General features: G+C 43.9%; 1 protein-coding gene across 8 annotated transcripts in view; it reads right to left on the bottom strand.

The window, feature by feature from the left end:
* The window catches only part of VTI1A (vesicle transport through interaction with t-SNAREs 1A), a 356,187-nt gene that overhangs the window by 61,079 nt on the left and 277,362 nt on the right, over positions 1-17,746 (bottom strand). The window contains exon 9 of one of the 8 annotated variants that reach the window (XM_043551803.1): positions 2,017-2,863. The exons of 6 other annotated variants lie outside the window; for them this stretch is intronic. In XM_043551803.1, coding sequence (XP_043407738.1) covers positions 2,827-2,863 — 37 coding nt within the window. In that variant the 3' untranslated portion in view covers positions 2,017-2,826. Of the gene's footprint in view, positions 1-2,016; positions 2,864-2,883; positions 4,291-17,746 lie in introns of those variants that run through there. One more of the 8 variants, XM_037904207.2, reaches the window with a different exon arrangement.

Consider the following 17,746-nt stretch of genomic DNA (forward strand, 5'->3'; position numbering starts at 1 on the left):
CTCTCTGGCTGTTCAAATTCAGCCTCCAGGTGTTGAACCTCCGAGTTCCATGTCTGAGTGAATCTTTAACCCTTCCCTTCACAAATTTTATGGAGGGTACAGCACGTGGATATAACCGTGGGGATGCTGTTATTGGCCAGGTCCAGCTCCCCATACAGAGAGCACCAGCGACCCTTTAAACGGCCAAAAGCACACTCCACAGTCATTCTGCACTGGCTCAGCCTATTGTTGAACTTCTCCTAGCTGCTGTCAAGGCTCCCTGTGTGGGGTTTCATGAGCCACGGCATTAAAGGATAAGCGGGGTCTCCAAGGATCACAATGGGCATTTTGGCTTCCCTTATGGTGATCTTCTGGTCTGGGAAAAAAGTCCTGGCTTGCAGCTTCCTGAACAGGCCAGTGTTATGAAAGATGTGTGCGTCATGCACCTTTTCGGGCCAGTCTGTGTTAATGTCAATGAAACGCCCACGGTGATCCACAAGCGCCTGGAGAACCATAGAGAAATAGACCTTCCGTTTAACATACTCGGAGGCTAGGTGGGCTGGGGCCAGAATTGGAATATGCGTCCCATCTATCGCCCCTCTGCAGTTAGAGAAACCCATTTGTGCTAAGCCAGCCACAATGTCATGCACGTTACCCAGAGTCACGGCTCTTCTGAGCTGGATGCAATTAATGGCCCTGCAAACTTGCATCAACACGATTCCAACTCTCGACTTCCCCATTCCAAACTGGTTAGCGACTGATCAGTTACTGTGTGGAGTTGCCAGCTTCCAGACTGCAATAGCCACCTGCTTCTCCACCACCAGGGCAGCTCCCAATCTTGTGTCCTTGCACCGCAGGGTGGGGGCAAGCTCCTCACACAGTCCCATGAAAGTGGCTTTTCTCATCTGAAAGTTCTGCAGCCACTGCTCGTCATCCCAGACTTGCATGACGATGTGATCCCACCACTCAGTGCTTTCCACAGTGGTGAGCATGTCCGTGAATGCCACAAGCAAACTTGTGTCGTTTGTGTTACTCAAGTTGATATCATCATCGGAGCCCCCACTGTCACTTTGGATCTTAAGGAATAACTCGACTGCCAAACGTGACGTGCTGGTGAGGCCCATCAGCATATTCCTCAGCAGTTCAGGCTCCATTCCAGCCGACCAAAAGTAAAGACAGAGCATATGGTACAAAACCGTTGAAAGATGGCGCCAAATGTGGACGGAAGCAAAGGGAATGCTGGGATGTGAACCGATGCATAATGGGGCGTTGGAACAGGACCCAGAATGCCTCGCACTCCCTGCCCCCTTCCCACAAGCCACAGCGCCAGAATGGGAAGAGGTGGTCTGTGGGATAGCTGCCCACAATGCACCGCTCCCAATGCCGCTGCAAGTGCAGCAAATGTGGCCACGCCAGCGTGCCTGCAGCTGTCAGTGTGGACAGACTGCAGCGCTTTCCCTACTGTGCTCTACGAAGGTGGGTTTAACTCACAGCTTTCTACATCTGCAAGTGTAGCCATGCCCTAGGTATTGTATTATTCTTCTGCTAAAGGTGAGGGGTAGGAATCCACCACAGGAATCCACAAAAACTGAAGGTCCAGCCCTAAAAATCTCATGGGTCTTGGGGCTATTTGCACTGAGCCTCTCCACACAAATTCAAGGGCTCACTGCAACCTGATCAACACCTAGTTTTCAGGGAAATCCCACATAGCTGCCTCAGGAACGCCTCATTAAGTATGTGTGTGTGGTGGGGTGGGGGGTTCCTGCAGCAGGGAGAGGTTCTGTGGAAGAGGGAACACTGTCTGTTGCTGGGTTACTTTGTGTAAGGAATTTCCTGTGGGAATGTTTGGGAGTTGTGTGTGTGTGGGGGGGACTAAGTACATTCCACCCACAGTCCCACTCACCCTAGGCATGGAGCCCACTACAAGTCCTTTCTAGGGTCTTAGGAAGAAGTGGGAAAACGGTGCCGATAAAATTTCAGACCCTCCCTCCCCACACTCCTCACCAATCCACACATAAATCAGGAAAAATGACTGGGACTGTTTGACAATTTATTCTATTCACGACAGGCTCCATTCACCACAGGCAGAGTACAAGTTTTAGCAAGTCTGTTGTCTTCAGTAGGAGCGTTATTAACTCAAAAAGAGTCCACTGGGTCAGGAGCTCTTTAGAACAAGGATTATGGATCTTTGAGGAAAATAAAGTCTAAGCAGGGGTAGTGATGGATTAACCTTGAAAAGATCAATGATTTGGTTCAGATTCTTCGTGTAACCTTCAGAAGCCTTCTCATTTTCTTTCCAGCCAGTGCATCCCTGGCTCCACTGTCCCAAGAAGAACCTGCTCCCTTCCATCCACCTGAACCCTTCTCATACTTCCTCCCTGATACCCGCCTACTCTGTCCCCCATCCCGGAGCTCGTATGTCTCTTTTTCCACTCAACTAACTCACTCTCTTTCAAGTCCCCTGCTCTCCTTGAATCTGAAGAGGTACCCCATAGCTTTTCTGATTTTCTGACAAGTCCATTATCCATTTAAAGTTCCAATCACCATAGTACCTGAGCATGTCACAAATATTTAGCAATCTATTCCCACAGCATCCCTGTGAAGTAGGGAGGTACCTTTTTACAGACAGGGTACAGAGGCACTGAGAGATGAAGTGACTTGCTCATAGTCACAGAGGAAATCCGTGGCAGAGCAGGGAATTTACCTTTGATCTTCTGAGTCGCAGTCTGGAGCCTTAACTACAAGACCACACTTCCATTCTGGGTTTCACTCGCCTGGCAGCCTTCGCTGGCCAGCTGCTGAATTAAAATCTCATGTGCTTCAGGCTTTGCTGGGACTAACGACCACTCACAGCATTCTGAGGAGCCTCTCAGTTAGTAAACACCTGGAATATGTGAGATCCAGAGACATCATGAGATAACTAGGTATCGCTAGACTGGATCAGATTCATGATACGTCTGGTCCAGTTTGCTATCTCTGACTGAGGCGGCAGCCCCTGATGCTTCAGAGAAAGGTGCAAGAAACCCCCAGTAGGCAGAGGGGTAGTCTGCTCCATATGAAGGTCTCACCCTAATCTCTAATAGTTACAGACTGGCTTAATCCCTGAAAGGAAGGGGTTTTATCTCCTTTCCAATACTCTTTTTATTAATGTTAACTGTGACAACTCTGGATGTTCTTATCGAAATAAATGCCAGTCCCACGTCAGTGACGTCCTGCGTCAATGAGTTCCACAGACTAATTGTGCATTATATGAAAAAGTATTTTCTGATTTTAGGAAATCAGGAAAAGTAGGGAGCTTGTTGGGGTAGAAGTTATTTTTAATTGGGAGCAACTATTTTTGTTTTAAACCAATCTGCACATGCTTTCATTTGCTGCGGTGTGATGGAGAAATGGAGGGTATTACACTTTTGATCAGAGCAACACAACTGACTGATCATCATATATAGTTTCTTTTTACAGGTTCTTATTCATACTCATCATTTGCCTGTTTTTTGAAAAATGAATTTTCAGGACACCATGGCTAAGTTGTCTCTCTGATGCTGCTGAAGTCAGTAGAGTGGGGGAAGTAAGAAATGGATTTTATTAAGTTTATTAGCAGCTACAAACATGATACTTCAATGCTGGAAAGAAAGTAATCCACCTACACAATTTTAGAGGAATGAACACTTGGCTTCAACTACAGCTCATATGTAATATATAAAACTGGTTTCTCTATTGGAAGTCCTCTGGGGTCAGTTTTTACACAACCTTGATCAAACCAAGAATTGAAGTTTCAGCTGGCTTCCATTCCCGTACAGCAATATAATGGACATGCTTGTACTAGTGGTGTTATTGCTGCTACTCCTCTTCAGTATTTCCTCCAGCTTATCTTTTTTTCCTCCCTTCCCTTCTTTCTTTGAATTAAAAATTTCAGTGATTTTTAAAAACAGATCATGTACTGTTAATGAAATACAGAAAAGTCAATCATATACATATGAGAGAATGAACCACTTAAAAAACAAGCATCCACACAAAACTGTATATGGAATTGCGATATAGAAGAGAACATTAGCAATGGACTAAAATTGTAAGGGAAAAATAGACTTCTAGGACAGATCATTCCACAAAAAAACCTTCTGGAGCTAAAAATAGCGAGATCCAACTTAAACAATACAATACCAAAAAGAACCCAGGAAGCCATAGAGGGGAGGTCACATTAGGGAAAGCTGATCTTGTGAAAAATCAGGAAATCTGGTCCTATTCTACATCTGCCACAAATTTCCAATGTGGCTGTGAGCAAGTCAGTTTACATCTCTGTGCCCGTTTCTCCATCTGTAAAAGGAGGATAACACACTCATTCAAAGTGACCCAGTGAGACTTAATTCATAACTACAATGCTTTGAGATCCTGGGATGCAAGGTGCTATCTAAATGCGAAGTACTGTTCCTGTACACCACCTGCAGTAACCTTACAGGAGATAGTGGTGACATGTCCTGCCTTCCATGTTACTAGGTGAAAAGGAACTTGATTCATCCCTCACATCAACAGAGTGTCCAGACTGCATCCCTGAACCGGTGGAAGCAGCTGAAGGCCAGATAGTGGTGTTGCAGTTGCTCTTGCCTTCTGACAGAGGTCGAGAGCTTTGAAATTTGTCCAGTGGCCCTGCTGGGAGAGGCTGCTCAGGTGACTCCCAAATACCTTGCAATACCCTAACCCCAACCTGTCCCCAAGCAACTTAGAGCGATACCAGATGGGTCAGGGGCTCCGGTACTATGGGAATTAGAGGCAAATTAACCAGCCTCATTAATATTACCTCAGGTTGTCATTGTTTCCTATGGAAACCACAGTTTCTGATTAGTGTAGGTGAGCGTGTGTAGTAGTTCCCCCCAAATCACAACATGATGGCCGAGAAACACAGGCTGTACACAGATTGACAAAATGATGGCTCTGATATGCTAGTTCACTTTATCCCTAGGGTGTGGAAGCATTGGTAAATACTGATCTGGAAGCCAACCAAGGGAACAAATGAAGGACACTAGAAATGACAAATAACTGGGAGACCACATCTGGATACTAACTGAGACAAAGCAAAGAAGATAGCAAAATTGGAGACTGTGGACTGATACTGCTTGTGCATGTTACACCAACTGATTATGTGGAAGGAATAACGAAGTCCTATTAATCACTAGCTCTAGTACAAGAGGGAGATAAGTCAACTAATCAAGTATGCTGTCACCAGCTGGATACACTTTTGTGCTGTTCAGAAAGTCAAACAGGTAGTTATTGCTCCTTATCAGTAAAAGCAACCATATTTTAATATATGCTGCTTCACCCCACCCTGTTTGGGAAAAGATTGATAAGTAAAATGATGATGCTTTAATGAGCCTAATTACACATTCCTTATTGTTGCCAACCAGCTACTCTAACATCCAGCAGTTTACTTAGTAACTTGCCCCTTTCCCCTGCCTCTTTAAGCTGACCAGCATAATTATTCTTGTTGGTAAACCCCAATTTCACTTTTCTTTTTTTTAAATCCAGAATTACTGTAAATGGGTATCTTTGAAAGGAGGGTGGCAGGCAGCTTTTGGTACAGTGCTTACCAAGAAGCCTTTCATCAAAGGAGCCTTTGTGAGCATGCTCTGGAACGAAGCCAATCAGATCATCTTGCTGTCTGTCTCTGAAGAAAATTCGCCCCTGGTATGCAAGCCAAGCCAAGCTCTGTAGACAGGGTGACTGCACTCCTAGTCCAACCTGTCTTAGCTGAGTGAAAAAATGCTGAAGGGAAAATTACCTGTTTGGCTCCAGACTGAATTAACTTTTTAATACACAAATATGTTTATTATTTTCCTTTAAAAGTGCCTGCCTATCTAATATATTCATTAATGTTATCTGGTCACTACACTTGAAATATTATAAAAATATGTGCAAATGTAATAAGGCTACACTGCTTAGAGGCAAAGCAAGATGTATTTTCTAATTACATGACAGAAAACAACATTGTTATTAACAAATGATAGTACAGCATAATCTTCTTATGTCGAGCTAGTCCGCGAAGGGATGGTTTGTCCATCATATCCAGCTTATTGGTATAAGGGGGAGGCACTGATGTCAGTTCTGCAATTCACAGGGCCACAAAAAATTCTTAACTCCAAACCAACTGTTACCACTCTTGATCCTGCTTTCAGAAATATTTAATTGCACATTGAACAGTCTCTCCTCCCACACTGCTTTGTTTCAAGAGCCTGCTCTTGTTTCATATTGGGCCCCTTTCCTGCGAGGATGGTCAAGATTCTCCACTGAATGTGACCTTGGCTTGGAAATCCACCTGCTCCTCCCCTCACTTCATCTTTATCATCCTTCAACCATTTCCTGAGTCTCTTAAGGTGGAATTCACCTTTGACAGTTAAAACTGTAGGGAGAGAGCCGAGAGTTTCTGTCTGTGATCAGCACTCTTTGGCCCTTCTCTTGGGCCAGCTGTAATCTTCTCTGCCTGTCCCCTGCAACTATCTCAAATTCCTTCCCACTGCTGCCACTCCCCTTTGCTGCTTCCTCCTGCTCCTTGCATACTCTTGACTCTTTTGTTTCTCCTTTTAGAAACACCTTGTAAGTGCCAGACAGGAATTTCCTGACACTACGTCCTGCAAAAAGCAAGCGATAATGGCAGAAACAATAGAGAATTATGTCAGAAGAGTGCCCTAACAATACAACAGAATTTAAATAAGCAGGCAGCTTTGGTCTTTGGAATTTGTCCACTATAAATATCCCTTCTTCCTCTATTCGCATGTCTACTTTAAGTCATGTGCACTGTACTTTTAAATGAATAACAATAAGGGAGGATCATATGTCTACTTACATGTATAGTAAACATTCCCCAGAGCCATGCACACCACATTTCTCACTGCATTTTACTACTTTCCTGCTTCTGGCAGTACATAATCTAGAAGTTTTAAATCCAGGGATGAGTGAAATAAAAACTAAATGAAAAAATAACAAAAATTTAACTGAGATCCCTGCACAGACCCTTTTCCCTCCTGAAATATTACACCTACTCCAAATACAGTGCAGGAAAACATAACTTTTAATTTATAATATTGTAGGCTATGTCCAAAAAAGGGCTTAGGAACTGTCCTGCTTATTCCTTCATAAAAACATAAATGGTTCGATGATCTCTAATTTCCTTTCATATCACCAGCTGAACGAGCAGTCTGCCATGCTGCCTCTTAAAGCTGGACATAACCTACTGGCAAAAAGAAAAGGAGTACTTGTGGCACCTTAGAGACTAACCAATTTATTTGAGCATAAGCTTTCGTGAGCTACAGCTCACTTCATCGGATGCATCAGATGAAGTGAGCTGTAGCTCACGAAAGCTTATGCTCAAATAAATTGGTTAGTCTCTAAGGTGCCACAAGTACTCCTTTTCTTTTTGCGAATACAGACTAACACGGCTGTTACTCTATAACCTACTGGGAGATAGCATTGCCTAGGGCGAAGGCTTCCAAGCTGTAGTCCATGGAGTACTAGTTGATGGTCCACAGAGCACCTACTGCTGGTCTGTGAAGAGCTGAGTGCTCTCGTGGTGCTGGCTTTTTCCTCTCATTTCCAACTGCTAAATTCCACTAAAAGTTACTACTTTCATAATAGTAACTTTTCCACATAAGCAAATGGAAGGGGAGGTGTATGCCAAGCAAGCTCTTCATTAAGATGTGCTCCACGGTACGAACAAAATTGAGGACGCCTGTTTATAGAGAATAGAACCTGGAGCTGGGTTTTCGTTATGATTCTGACAGTGACCCCCTTTGTGACTGTGAGCAAGTCACTGTCGTCACTCAGTTTCCCCATCTGTAAAATGGGTATTACCAACCAAATTAAGTTGCTGCAAGGCTTAATGAATGTTTGCAAAGCATAGTGGGAACCTTCAATAGAAGATCCCACAAGGGTGCTGGAGGTTATTACTGTTATTACTGAAATAGACATTTGGATAGGAAAAAATACAACTTCTCTTCTAGCTTTGTCCTTGTTTTTTTACCCTCCCTCTCACCGATTTAGGAGGTAACGATCCAAAACACTTTTCTTTTTTGCTTCACATGCCACAAATTCATTGTTACATGCTGTGATCAGGTTGCGCTGTCCCTGACAGGATTACACCAATCCTTACAGCACGTTTCCAAACACTAAAGCACTAGTGTCTTTCTGGCTGTCCAAAAAAAGAGCAATCATTTTTGGCTGCTTTTTCTTCCTGTATTCTAGAATGTAAATATCACTTCGGCAAAAGAAGCATTTAATAAATTTATTAGCCTTGAATCAGGACAGTCAGTGCCATACGACTCTGAATTCTGACTTGCTTAAGTTTGGAGGGCCCTTTTTGGACCCAATCGTTCAGGCACATCTCATGACTAGGAAAAATAAAATCTCTGTTACATGCATTAATTTGTCAGAGAAATCAGTTCTCTAGAAATTGTCTCTTGTGCCAACAGCATACACCATATATGTAAAAGGAGCCATGGACTAAGCAAACTACAGGCTGTAGATTATAGAACGAAAAACAATCCAAAAAGTTCTATATTAAAATATGCAAAGAAAGAAACTTGGCGTCTTCCCAAAGAGAGAGATCTCTACCACCATAGTTTTCTATATCTCAGATGCAGTTTTCTAAAGCACGCACCACTTGTGGAGAACAATATAATAAGACACTGTTTTCCTGACAATGGTGCTTCTTGATTTTGCCTTGCATGGGATTTGCCATGCAATCTGCCCTTGCAACCACGTAGGGCCAGCTGAGTTTTGTGTGTCCCCATGGGCACTCACTTAGTTTCTACCCCAGTGTGTTCAAGAGGGGGTAAGGTCCAAATGACCCAACTTAACCACACAGGGTAATGGAAAACGTCCTCCACCATGCCCTTGAAAGGCCATTTGAACATGGGGTAGGTGATCTTAGGCTGCACGTGTGTGTGTCAACTGAGGGTATGTGGGGATACCACATGATGAACTAACAGCTGATCTTAACTACCCCAATAAATATTTGTAATTTTACTCTGGGGCCTGGCACGAGATAACCTGAAGGCCTTAAATGTTTTACAGCCACTGGGGCAAGCACTCCTACTCCAGGCTGCGTCACTGATGTACCAGATTCTCTTGGTTCAGGGCCATAAATCCCCAGGACCTGAAGGAGAGGAGGCAGAAATTCTGGGCATGTCCTAGGCCCATGACACATGCAGGACCAAACACACAGGTTTTCCTTGAAGCATAGTTCTTTTGTGTCCTACGTTGGACATCCTGAGTAACAGCTATTATAGACCCTGAAGAGGAAGTGCACACGTGTAAACACAAAAGAGGACTATGTGCCCAAAAAGTGGGTGGGGGAAAGCGTGTTAGGGCACATTTCACTTTTCACCTGCAAAGTGCATTGGGAACATTAAGCAACTAATTGCCACAACTCTTTGTGAAGCAGGAAAGTCATCATCCCTATATTGTAGACAGGGAGACAGAGACACAGAGATGTTAAGTGATTTGGCTAATGCTACAGGGAGTCAGCACCAAAAATGGGGTTAGAATGCAGAATTCCTGGCTCCCACTAGTGTGGTTGCACCACTGAATTATTCCTCTGCTTTTAGGCCTTGATCCAAAGCCCACAGCAATCAGTTGGAGCCTTTCCACTGACTCCATTGAATTTTGGATCAGGCCCGTAATCACTTTAGCATGGATCAGAATTAAAACCAGCCTCCCAAGATATGCCAAGGTATTTTCTGGGAGCTATTTTCCATCATATTTAATAATGCAATCAACAGAGATTATTTTTGCCAGCGTGGCGCAATTCTGTCAGAGATCTTTTCAGCGTGAGAAGAGGTGTGTGCTGATTGTTGGAATCAAGACAAAAAAAGTGAGAAATGTAACATGGTTACCAGTAGTTGCCTTGGCTGGAGTTTAGGAGGTTGAAGAGTTATGGAAATCAGACACACTGTGTTGACACACCACTTTTGGACACAAAGCCAGGCTTTGTGCGTTTACAGCGAGATCTTTTCCAAGACCCTATTCAGCAAAGTAACCGTAGCCATAGTTTGCTACAGCTCTACAGTCAGAACAAAATGGTGCCACACACAACAGGCAACCACTCTCTGTGACTGTCATAGCCACTGATCCTACTGGAAAAAAAGCCTTATCTGTCTGTCCCTAGTTATTTCTCACCTTTATTGCCTTAGGCCTCATCTATACTGGGGTGGGTGGGGGAGGGGGAAATCGATCTAAGTTACGCAACTTCAGCTATGTGAATAATGTAGCTGAAGTCGATGTACTTAGATATACTTACTGTGGTGTCTTCACTGTGGTAAGTCGATGGCTGACACGGTCCCGTCGACTCTGTCTATGCCTCTCGCCCTGGTGGAGTAACCGAGTCGACGAGAGAGCTCTTGGCGGTCGATTTATCGTGTCTAGACTAGATGAGATAAATCGACCCCCGCTGGCTCGATCGTTGCCCATCTATCCAGCGGGTAATGTAGACAAGCCCTTAGACTTCTCCAGTAGGGCCTTTTGCCTCTTTAGTCTGTCCAAAATGCTGCTGAACAGAACACAGGCTATCTAACTCCTTGCTCACTGCTCTAACCACAAGGCCATGCTGACTCCTTATACATGACTTTATATACTGGCAAGTATCCAGTTCTTTTTTTTTTTAAAACGTATACACTTTATTTCTTGGTGCACCATACAGCCATCACACCTTGCTCTCAAGTGCCTAACACACACCAGGCACTGGCACACACACACTGAGAAGGAAAGAAAACAATCAGAATTTATCCTAACCATGCATACTTAGGAAAGAAGTATGTATGTATTCCCTCCACTCCCTGCTACCCACTGAGTGTAAGTCAGTTGTGTTGAACAATGTGTCTGAGATGATTAAGCACTCAATTTGGATGACCTGCATAACTCACCCATGTGGCCAATAAAACCTTTACATGACACTTTACCATTCTTCCCTGAAACTAATCTTTTAATTCTTGGGTATGGATGGCCAGGTTAGAAAAGTTATTTATCCATAAGAGAAATAGCTTGCTGAGAACAAGAGGAATTCCATGAGCCAGCACTTTTCCTCCACAAATGAGAAAATAAAGAAGGGTTTCTTCATAGCATAATGTAGCTGAAAACAAATGGGCATAGCTAATTTTGGCCTGACAAGCGCACTTAGGATTCTCTGCATTTCCCATGCAGGTCAGGCTTATCAGCTCACACTTGTTAGTGCAAAAATCTCCTTTCCTATCTCTGTTTCTGCCACTTCCCTTATCCTATCACTCTCCTGGAGTAAGTATGCTTGCTGGGCACTTCACTAGCCATTTAGCAAACACACTCATTCTGTTTTAGACAGAAAATCACATGTACACACAAATGACAGTAGACTTCACTGTAGTGCTTATCACAGAAAAAGGACAAGCTAGCCTACTGTACATACTGTACTGCATGCTGCATCCCACGAAGATCTCTTTTCATCTGCCTCCCTTCTGGGAGCAATAGGCAGCATTTAAATTGCATACTTTAAAAAAATGTTTTGTTCATACAAAGAGCAGAGGAAAAAAATTACTCATAATGATTTGTTTCTGCAAAGGGTAGTGTTTGTAATTAAGAACATAAGAATGTCAATAATGGGTCAGACTAGGGTTGTCAGGTGTCCAGTTTTGGACCGGAATGCCTGGTTGAAAAGGGACCCTGGCAGCTCCGGTCAGCACTGCTGATCGGGCTGCTGAAAGTCCGGTCAGAATTGCAGCGGAGCTAAGGCAGATTCCCTGTCTTCCCTGGCTCCGCGCGGCTCCCAGAAACGGCCAGGATGTCTGGCTCCTAGGCGCAAGGTGGCCACAGGGGATCCTCATGCTGCCCCCGCTCTGAGTGCCAGTTCTGGAGCGGCCAATGGGAGCTGTGGGGGAGGTGCCTGCAGGCACAGGCAGAGGCCCCTGGCTCCTCCGCCTAGGAGTCGGATATGCCGGCCACTTCCGAGCGCTGCAGGGAACCTGCCTTAGCTTTGCTGCGCCTTGGACCAGGAACCACCTGAGGTAAGCACCACCCGGCCAGAGCCCGCACCCCGAAACTCCTCATGCGCCCTAGCCCCGCTCCTGCCCCAGGTTGGAACTGCCTTCTGCACCCTAACTCCCTCCTGGAGCCTTCACCCCAACCCTGTGCTCCAGCCCTGAGCCCCCTCCTGCACCCAAACTCCCTCCTGCACACCAAACCCCTCATCCCCGGTCCCATCCCAGAGCCTGCACCCCTAGCCGGAGCCCTCACCCCCTCTCACACTCCAACCCCCTGCCCCAGAGATCCCTCCTGCATCCTGAACCCCTCATTTATGGCCCCACCCTGCAGCCCCAGCCAGAGCCCTCAACCCCACCCCCACCCCAACCCCCTGCCCCAGCCTGGTCAAAGTGAGTGAGGGTGGGGGAAGAGCACGTGATGGAGTGAGGGGGGCATGGAGTGAGCAGGGGGCAGGGCCTCAGAGAAGGGGCGGAACCTCAGGGCAGGGGTGGGGCAAGGGTGTTAGATTAGAAAGTTGGCAACCCTAGGTCAGACCACTGGTCTAGCTCAATATCATGTCTTCTGACAGTGGCTGGTGCCAGATGCTTCACAGGGCAATTATTGAGTGATCCATCCCCTGTCATGCAGTCCCAGCTTCTGGCAGTCAGAGGTTTAGGTATACCCAGAGCTTGTATCTCAGACCATCCTGGTTAATAGCCCTTGATGGACCTATCCTCCATGAACTTACCTAATTCTTTTCTGAACCAAGTTATACTTTCGGCTTTTACAACATCCTCTGACAGATCTCCCACATTGACTGTGCATTGTATGAAGAAGTACTTCCTTATGTTTGTTTTAAAACTGTTGCCTATTAATTTCATTGGGTGACCCCTGGTGGTTGTGTTATGTGAAGGGGAAAATAATGCTTCCCTATTCACTTTCTCTACACCACTCATGATTTTATAGACCTCTGTCATGTCCCCTCTCAGTCATCTCATTTCTAAGTTGAACAGTCCCAGTCTTTTTAATCTCTTCTCATATGGAAGTTGTTCCATATCCCTAATCAGTTTTGTTGCCGTTCTCTGTACCTTTGCCAATTCTAATATATCTATTTTGAGATGAGGAGACCAGAACTGCAATCCGTATTCAAGGTGTGGGTGTACAATGGAGGCATTATGATATTTTCTGTCTCATTATCTATCAGTTTCCTAATGGTTCCAAACAGTGTTCACTTTTTTGACTGCTGCTGCACATTGAGTGCATGTTTTCAGAGAATGATCCATGGTGACCCCAAGATCTCTTTCTTGAGTCATAACAGGTAATTTTCACCCCATCATTTCATACGTAGAGTTGGGATTACGTTTTCCAATGTGCATTACTTTGCATTTATCAACATTGAATTTAATATTGTTGCCCGGTCACCCAGTTTTGTTGAGATCCCAACATAACTCCGCAGTCGGCAAGAAATCTACCCCATCATTTTGGGGCCCATATAGCCTAGGATCGACCAGGGATGGAACGTTCTGAGTTCAGAGTTCTGGCTCATTAAGCTGCCTCACCAGTGGATGGAGTGCACTCAGTTGTTCATCGAACACTTTCCTTTCCAAAGCAAGTGAAGGGAAATAATGAAAACAAATCCTGATCACTGCCTTTGCCGGGAAAGAGGATGCTCTGACACCCTCATCGTTGGGGCATTTCTGGGGAATTTGACTTACAGGAGGGACTGGATTGAGTTTTACAATGCCTGTGCATGGACTTTTTTGTTCACACTAGATCAGGCAGAAAGTGGTCAAGGGACTATTCTGGCGATGGGCTATATTTGGCCCTGACCCAGCCACTGAAATACCTGCTGGAAGTGTCACACACATAGGGAGGTGATATAAAGGGTAAGAAGCTGCAGGAGAGGCTGCCCTGTTAGGAGAAAGACATTTCTTCAGACTTCAGCCAGCCTGTGAGGCAAGGGGAAACCAAGTCTTGTTTCACAGATGGTTGGACCACTTGGGGGGTTGGAAAGACTGTCCAAATCTCCCTGAGGAAGGGGGAAACATTGGATTAAACCATGTTACAGATTTTGTTTCTCTAAGTCATTCTACAGTGTTTCTCCACTGGACGAGTGGGAAGGGCTGACCATAGCTCCCTAATGAAAGAGAAGGCCTAGAGATGGCCTAGGTCGCTTTCTGGAACTGACTTCTGCCCAGAACCGATCCAGAGCAATGAGCCTTGGTTTAGTTTTTGGATGAAGGAATATTTCTCTCTTTCCACCCTTTCCCCATCCTCAGCCTTGAGGTATATTAATTTTCTTAGCTCCTGCTGCAGCCCATTTGGCCTCTATTATTATTATTTACTTGCCTTTTTCAGATTTTATTTTGGGTGAGTTTATATCACCTCATTGTACAGTGCTGCTGGCATTTAAAACACTTTTCTGTGATCCTCCCCTCACAAATTTGTTACCAACAAGCATTTCATCTCAACAGGGAACATAAATACACAAACTAAGGTGAGAGAAAAAGCTCTTGCTCATTTTGCATGTATAGCAAAGGACCACGCTGATTGAGATGAATGTAAAACCTCTCTCTCTTTTTCCAGGTCTAAGGGAATGCCAATGATTACATTCTGCAGGTAGACTTTGAAACATGATAAAGGAAAGGTATGTAGCAGGCACAAATCATGATACCTGGGGCCATCACAAGTTGTTTATGTATCTACACAAATACTCTATGAATACTTTATGTGGAGTAGTTCTAATTTATTTCATACACTCAACTTCAGGGGAAAAGTACAATCAGTTGAATAGGGAATGACAAGGTTTGCACCACTATAATAATTAGGATTTGTGTCTATAGAACGAGGGGAAAAATGTTAGCTTTTTTTCTTAAGCCTATTAAATGTGTGAAATTTATCTAAAAGTTAGGATTCAGGTTCAGAATATTTTACACTTCTTGATCCCCTAGCAAATCAGACAATTTGAACAGATGACTACTGTTGGAACTCCAACCCCACATAAGGCTATGTGGAGTTTATTTAGCGTACCTCACATTTAAAGCAGGGCTTGTTTCAGATGAATAGGCAAAGCATTTAGAAGTGTGCATTTACAAGGTCAGAAGTCACAGCAACTGTGCACATTGCTTGTCAACTTATTCGGAGAAAATTGTGTAATCAACTTAAAATAGCAGTTACCCTTTACCTTGAAGGTCAAACTCACAGTTCCTGTATGTCACCACACTTGGCTATTAATCACTCAGGAGGAAATTTAACATTTTTCTTTACATTAAATAGTGCAAAAAGTGGGGCTAAGGCTGAATTCAGATGTCCTCACTCACCTCCCTTGAAGGCATATGGGATGGTTTGATTCTAAGTAGTCTCTCTGTCATTCTCCCAAAAATCCTCAATGACTTTGAGAGAAGGTTGCTAGATGGTATCACCCCCCAACACCAGTTGTAAATGCAAGGAAATAAGCAGCTAGGGTCATTCAACAACCTGTCTTCACTCCATTCATTTACATCTTGCAATTGGTTGGATGCAGCACAAAACTGCCAGTGGTGCTCAGCCCTTTTGCTTCATCTGTATCGGGGTCTCTGTGAACCGTGGCAACTTGTGACCATGAAGCTAGTGAAGAGGGGGATTAAGGACTGTATTGAAGACAGAGGACAAAGAGTCCAATCAAAGCATGAGACAATGATAATGTAGGAGAGAGAGAGAGAGAACAAACTTATCCTGGAAACACAGATTCCATCAAACTGAAATCAGCCTGTTAAAACAGGCCCTTCTGTTCAATGCTCTAGCTTGTTAAATGGAAACTAATTAAATTCTGGAAAAAATAAAAATATACCTTCCTCCTGCCACTAACCCGTAACAGCTTTAATATTTAGCACAACATGTGTCAGTCAATTGATAACAGTTCATTTTATCCCAATATATTGCTTGCACTGAATAGTGCCTTATTCTGCATGGACTCCCATTGAAGTCAACAAGGCTACTACTTTTGGAGTAAGGCAATAACCAGCACGAGAAGTGGTATCAGAATCTGGCCCTTAGGGAGACATTGCTTAAGTTGCATCCATTTACTCTCTAAAAGTGCATCCTGCGGGGATAAAAGTTTTGTTTGCTTGGAATTAATTATGGAAAGTCTTCGTCTCTAGTGTGACCAGCTACTCTCCATTTGCTGCCTCCATGCTTTTCACTTTCCCACTTTTTAAAGGGTTTGGAAATGGCAACAAAAGAGAGAATCCTCCTTTGTGGTTATTCCCATAGTTAGCAACACGCACATCTGGATAGAGTTTCAATAGTCCACTGTTATTCAAACAATCTGCAATCACACAGACTGTGTAGTCAACTAGCAGCTCAGAGCGTATAGCTTTTCATTATTATGTAGCATACAGTACACACCATGTACAAATAAACTCAAAACCTGCAGCAGCAACAATGAAATCTTCTATTCAGCTTTATTCACTAAACAGCCCTGTAAGAAGCCTTTATCGAAAGATGCAACACTTCTACTACTTATTTTGATCGTAGATGGGAAGGAGATTTCAGAAAATGGAGCTGCATCTGTTCAACATTCTTTAAAGCCACGTAGTGCAGTATTTATAGTATTTAAAAATAAAGACTATAAAAACCCAGAGCTGAGTCTTTAGTTATGCGGGTGAACAGTGCCACATAACTTGTAACAGTAGCTGATTTTACAAGATATGTAACAATATGTACCAGCATAGCCCAAAGGCAGGATCAAGCCCTTAAACTTTTATATGGCGATTTGTGCTTAAAGATCTATTTCAGTCTGGATTCAATAACTCTTATTCTCCATTCCCCTGATGTTTTAACCCCCAATTCCCTGCTATCCCATGACCCATGTTAACTTTTTATTATAATACTCTGGATGCAGAATCATTTTTTTTAGCTTAATAATTACGGACTTGATCCTGTAACCTTTACTCAGAAGAGTCGCCTCAACAGTATATGAATGGAGCTACTCCCATAAGAGTTGCTTGTTTGGACTGTCTTGAAACAGGAATTGTAGAATTGGAAGGCTGTCTTACTTTTACTGTTGTTTCTGTAAAGTATCCTTTATTGAAGTGTGTCTGTTTATGTGACACACTGTGGGTAACTTCCCTGCACAGGGCTAAACTTTGGCTCTCACACTGGGCAGCATTTACGCACACAAGTAGCCTCACTGGCGAGAGTAAAGGCACCACAATCTATCCCATAGACTTTAGTTAGCACTCATGAAACTTCCCAGGGTGTATGGGCACCAACATGCAAAAGGGGTCAGGCAAAGTATGTGCCAGTTCTTTCCTTTTTTAAACAGCAACTAATGCATTTTTAAAGGAACATTAGAATGTGTCCATCTAAATTACATTATAGCAGCCCATGGGCCACTTGAACTTCCATAGATCACCCTTAAGTAATTAGTGACCTTTGCAATGGCACAGTCAATCTGTTTTTCCAGTATCTGCAGACACAGAGGTTTCTCTTTAGCATCAAGAATGAACGTGCCTTCCTGCCCACCCACGCCCCTGCCTTCCGCCCCCGAAAAAGTTATTTTGGACAAAGCAAAGATTTTACATGACCCATTCCACATTTTGGTTCTATTTTTGCTCACTCTTCAGTCTCTCTTTAAGAGAGCAGAGAACAGATGGTAAAGTGCATTCCTGTAGTCCAATGGTATTTCCATTTATTTATTTCTGGGAAAAGATAAGTGGAAGGAAAGGGTGGTTTGGATGCGGTAGATCTGATGGATCGGTCTTTGCAAGTGAACATCCAGGGTATTCTTGTCCTTTCTGCCACTAAAGGCTGGAAC

This window comes from Chelonia mydas, chromosome 7 (assembly GCF_015237465.2).
Source record: "Chelonia mydas isolate rCheMyd1 chromosome 7, rCheMyd1.pri.v2, whole genome shotgun sequence".
Classification (NCBI taxonomy): Eukaryota; Metazoa; Chordata; order Testudines; family Cheloniidae; genus Chelonia; species Chelonia mydas.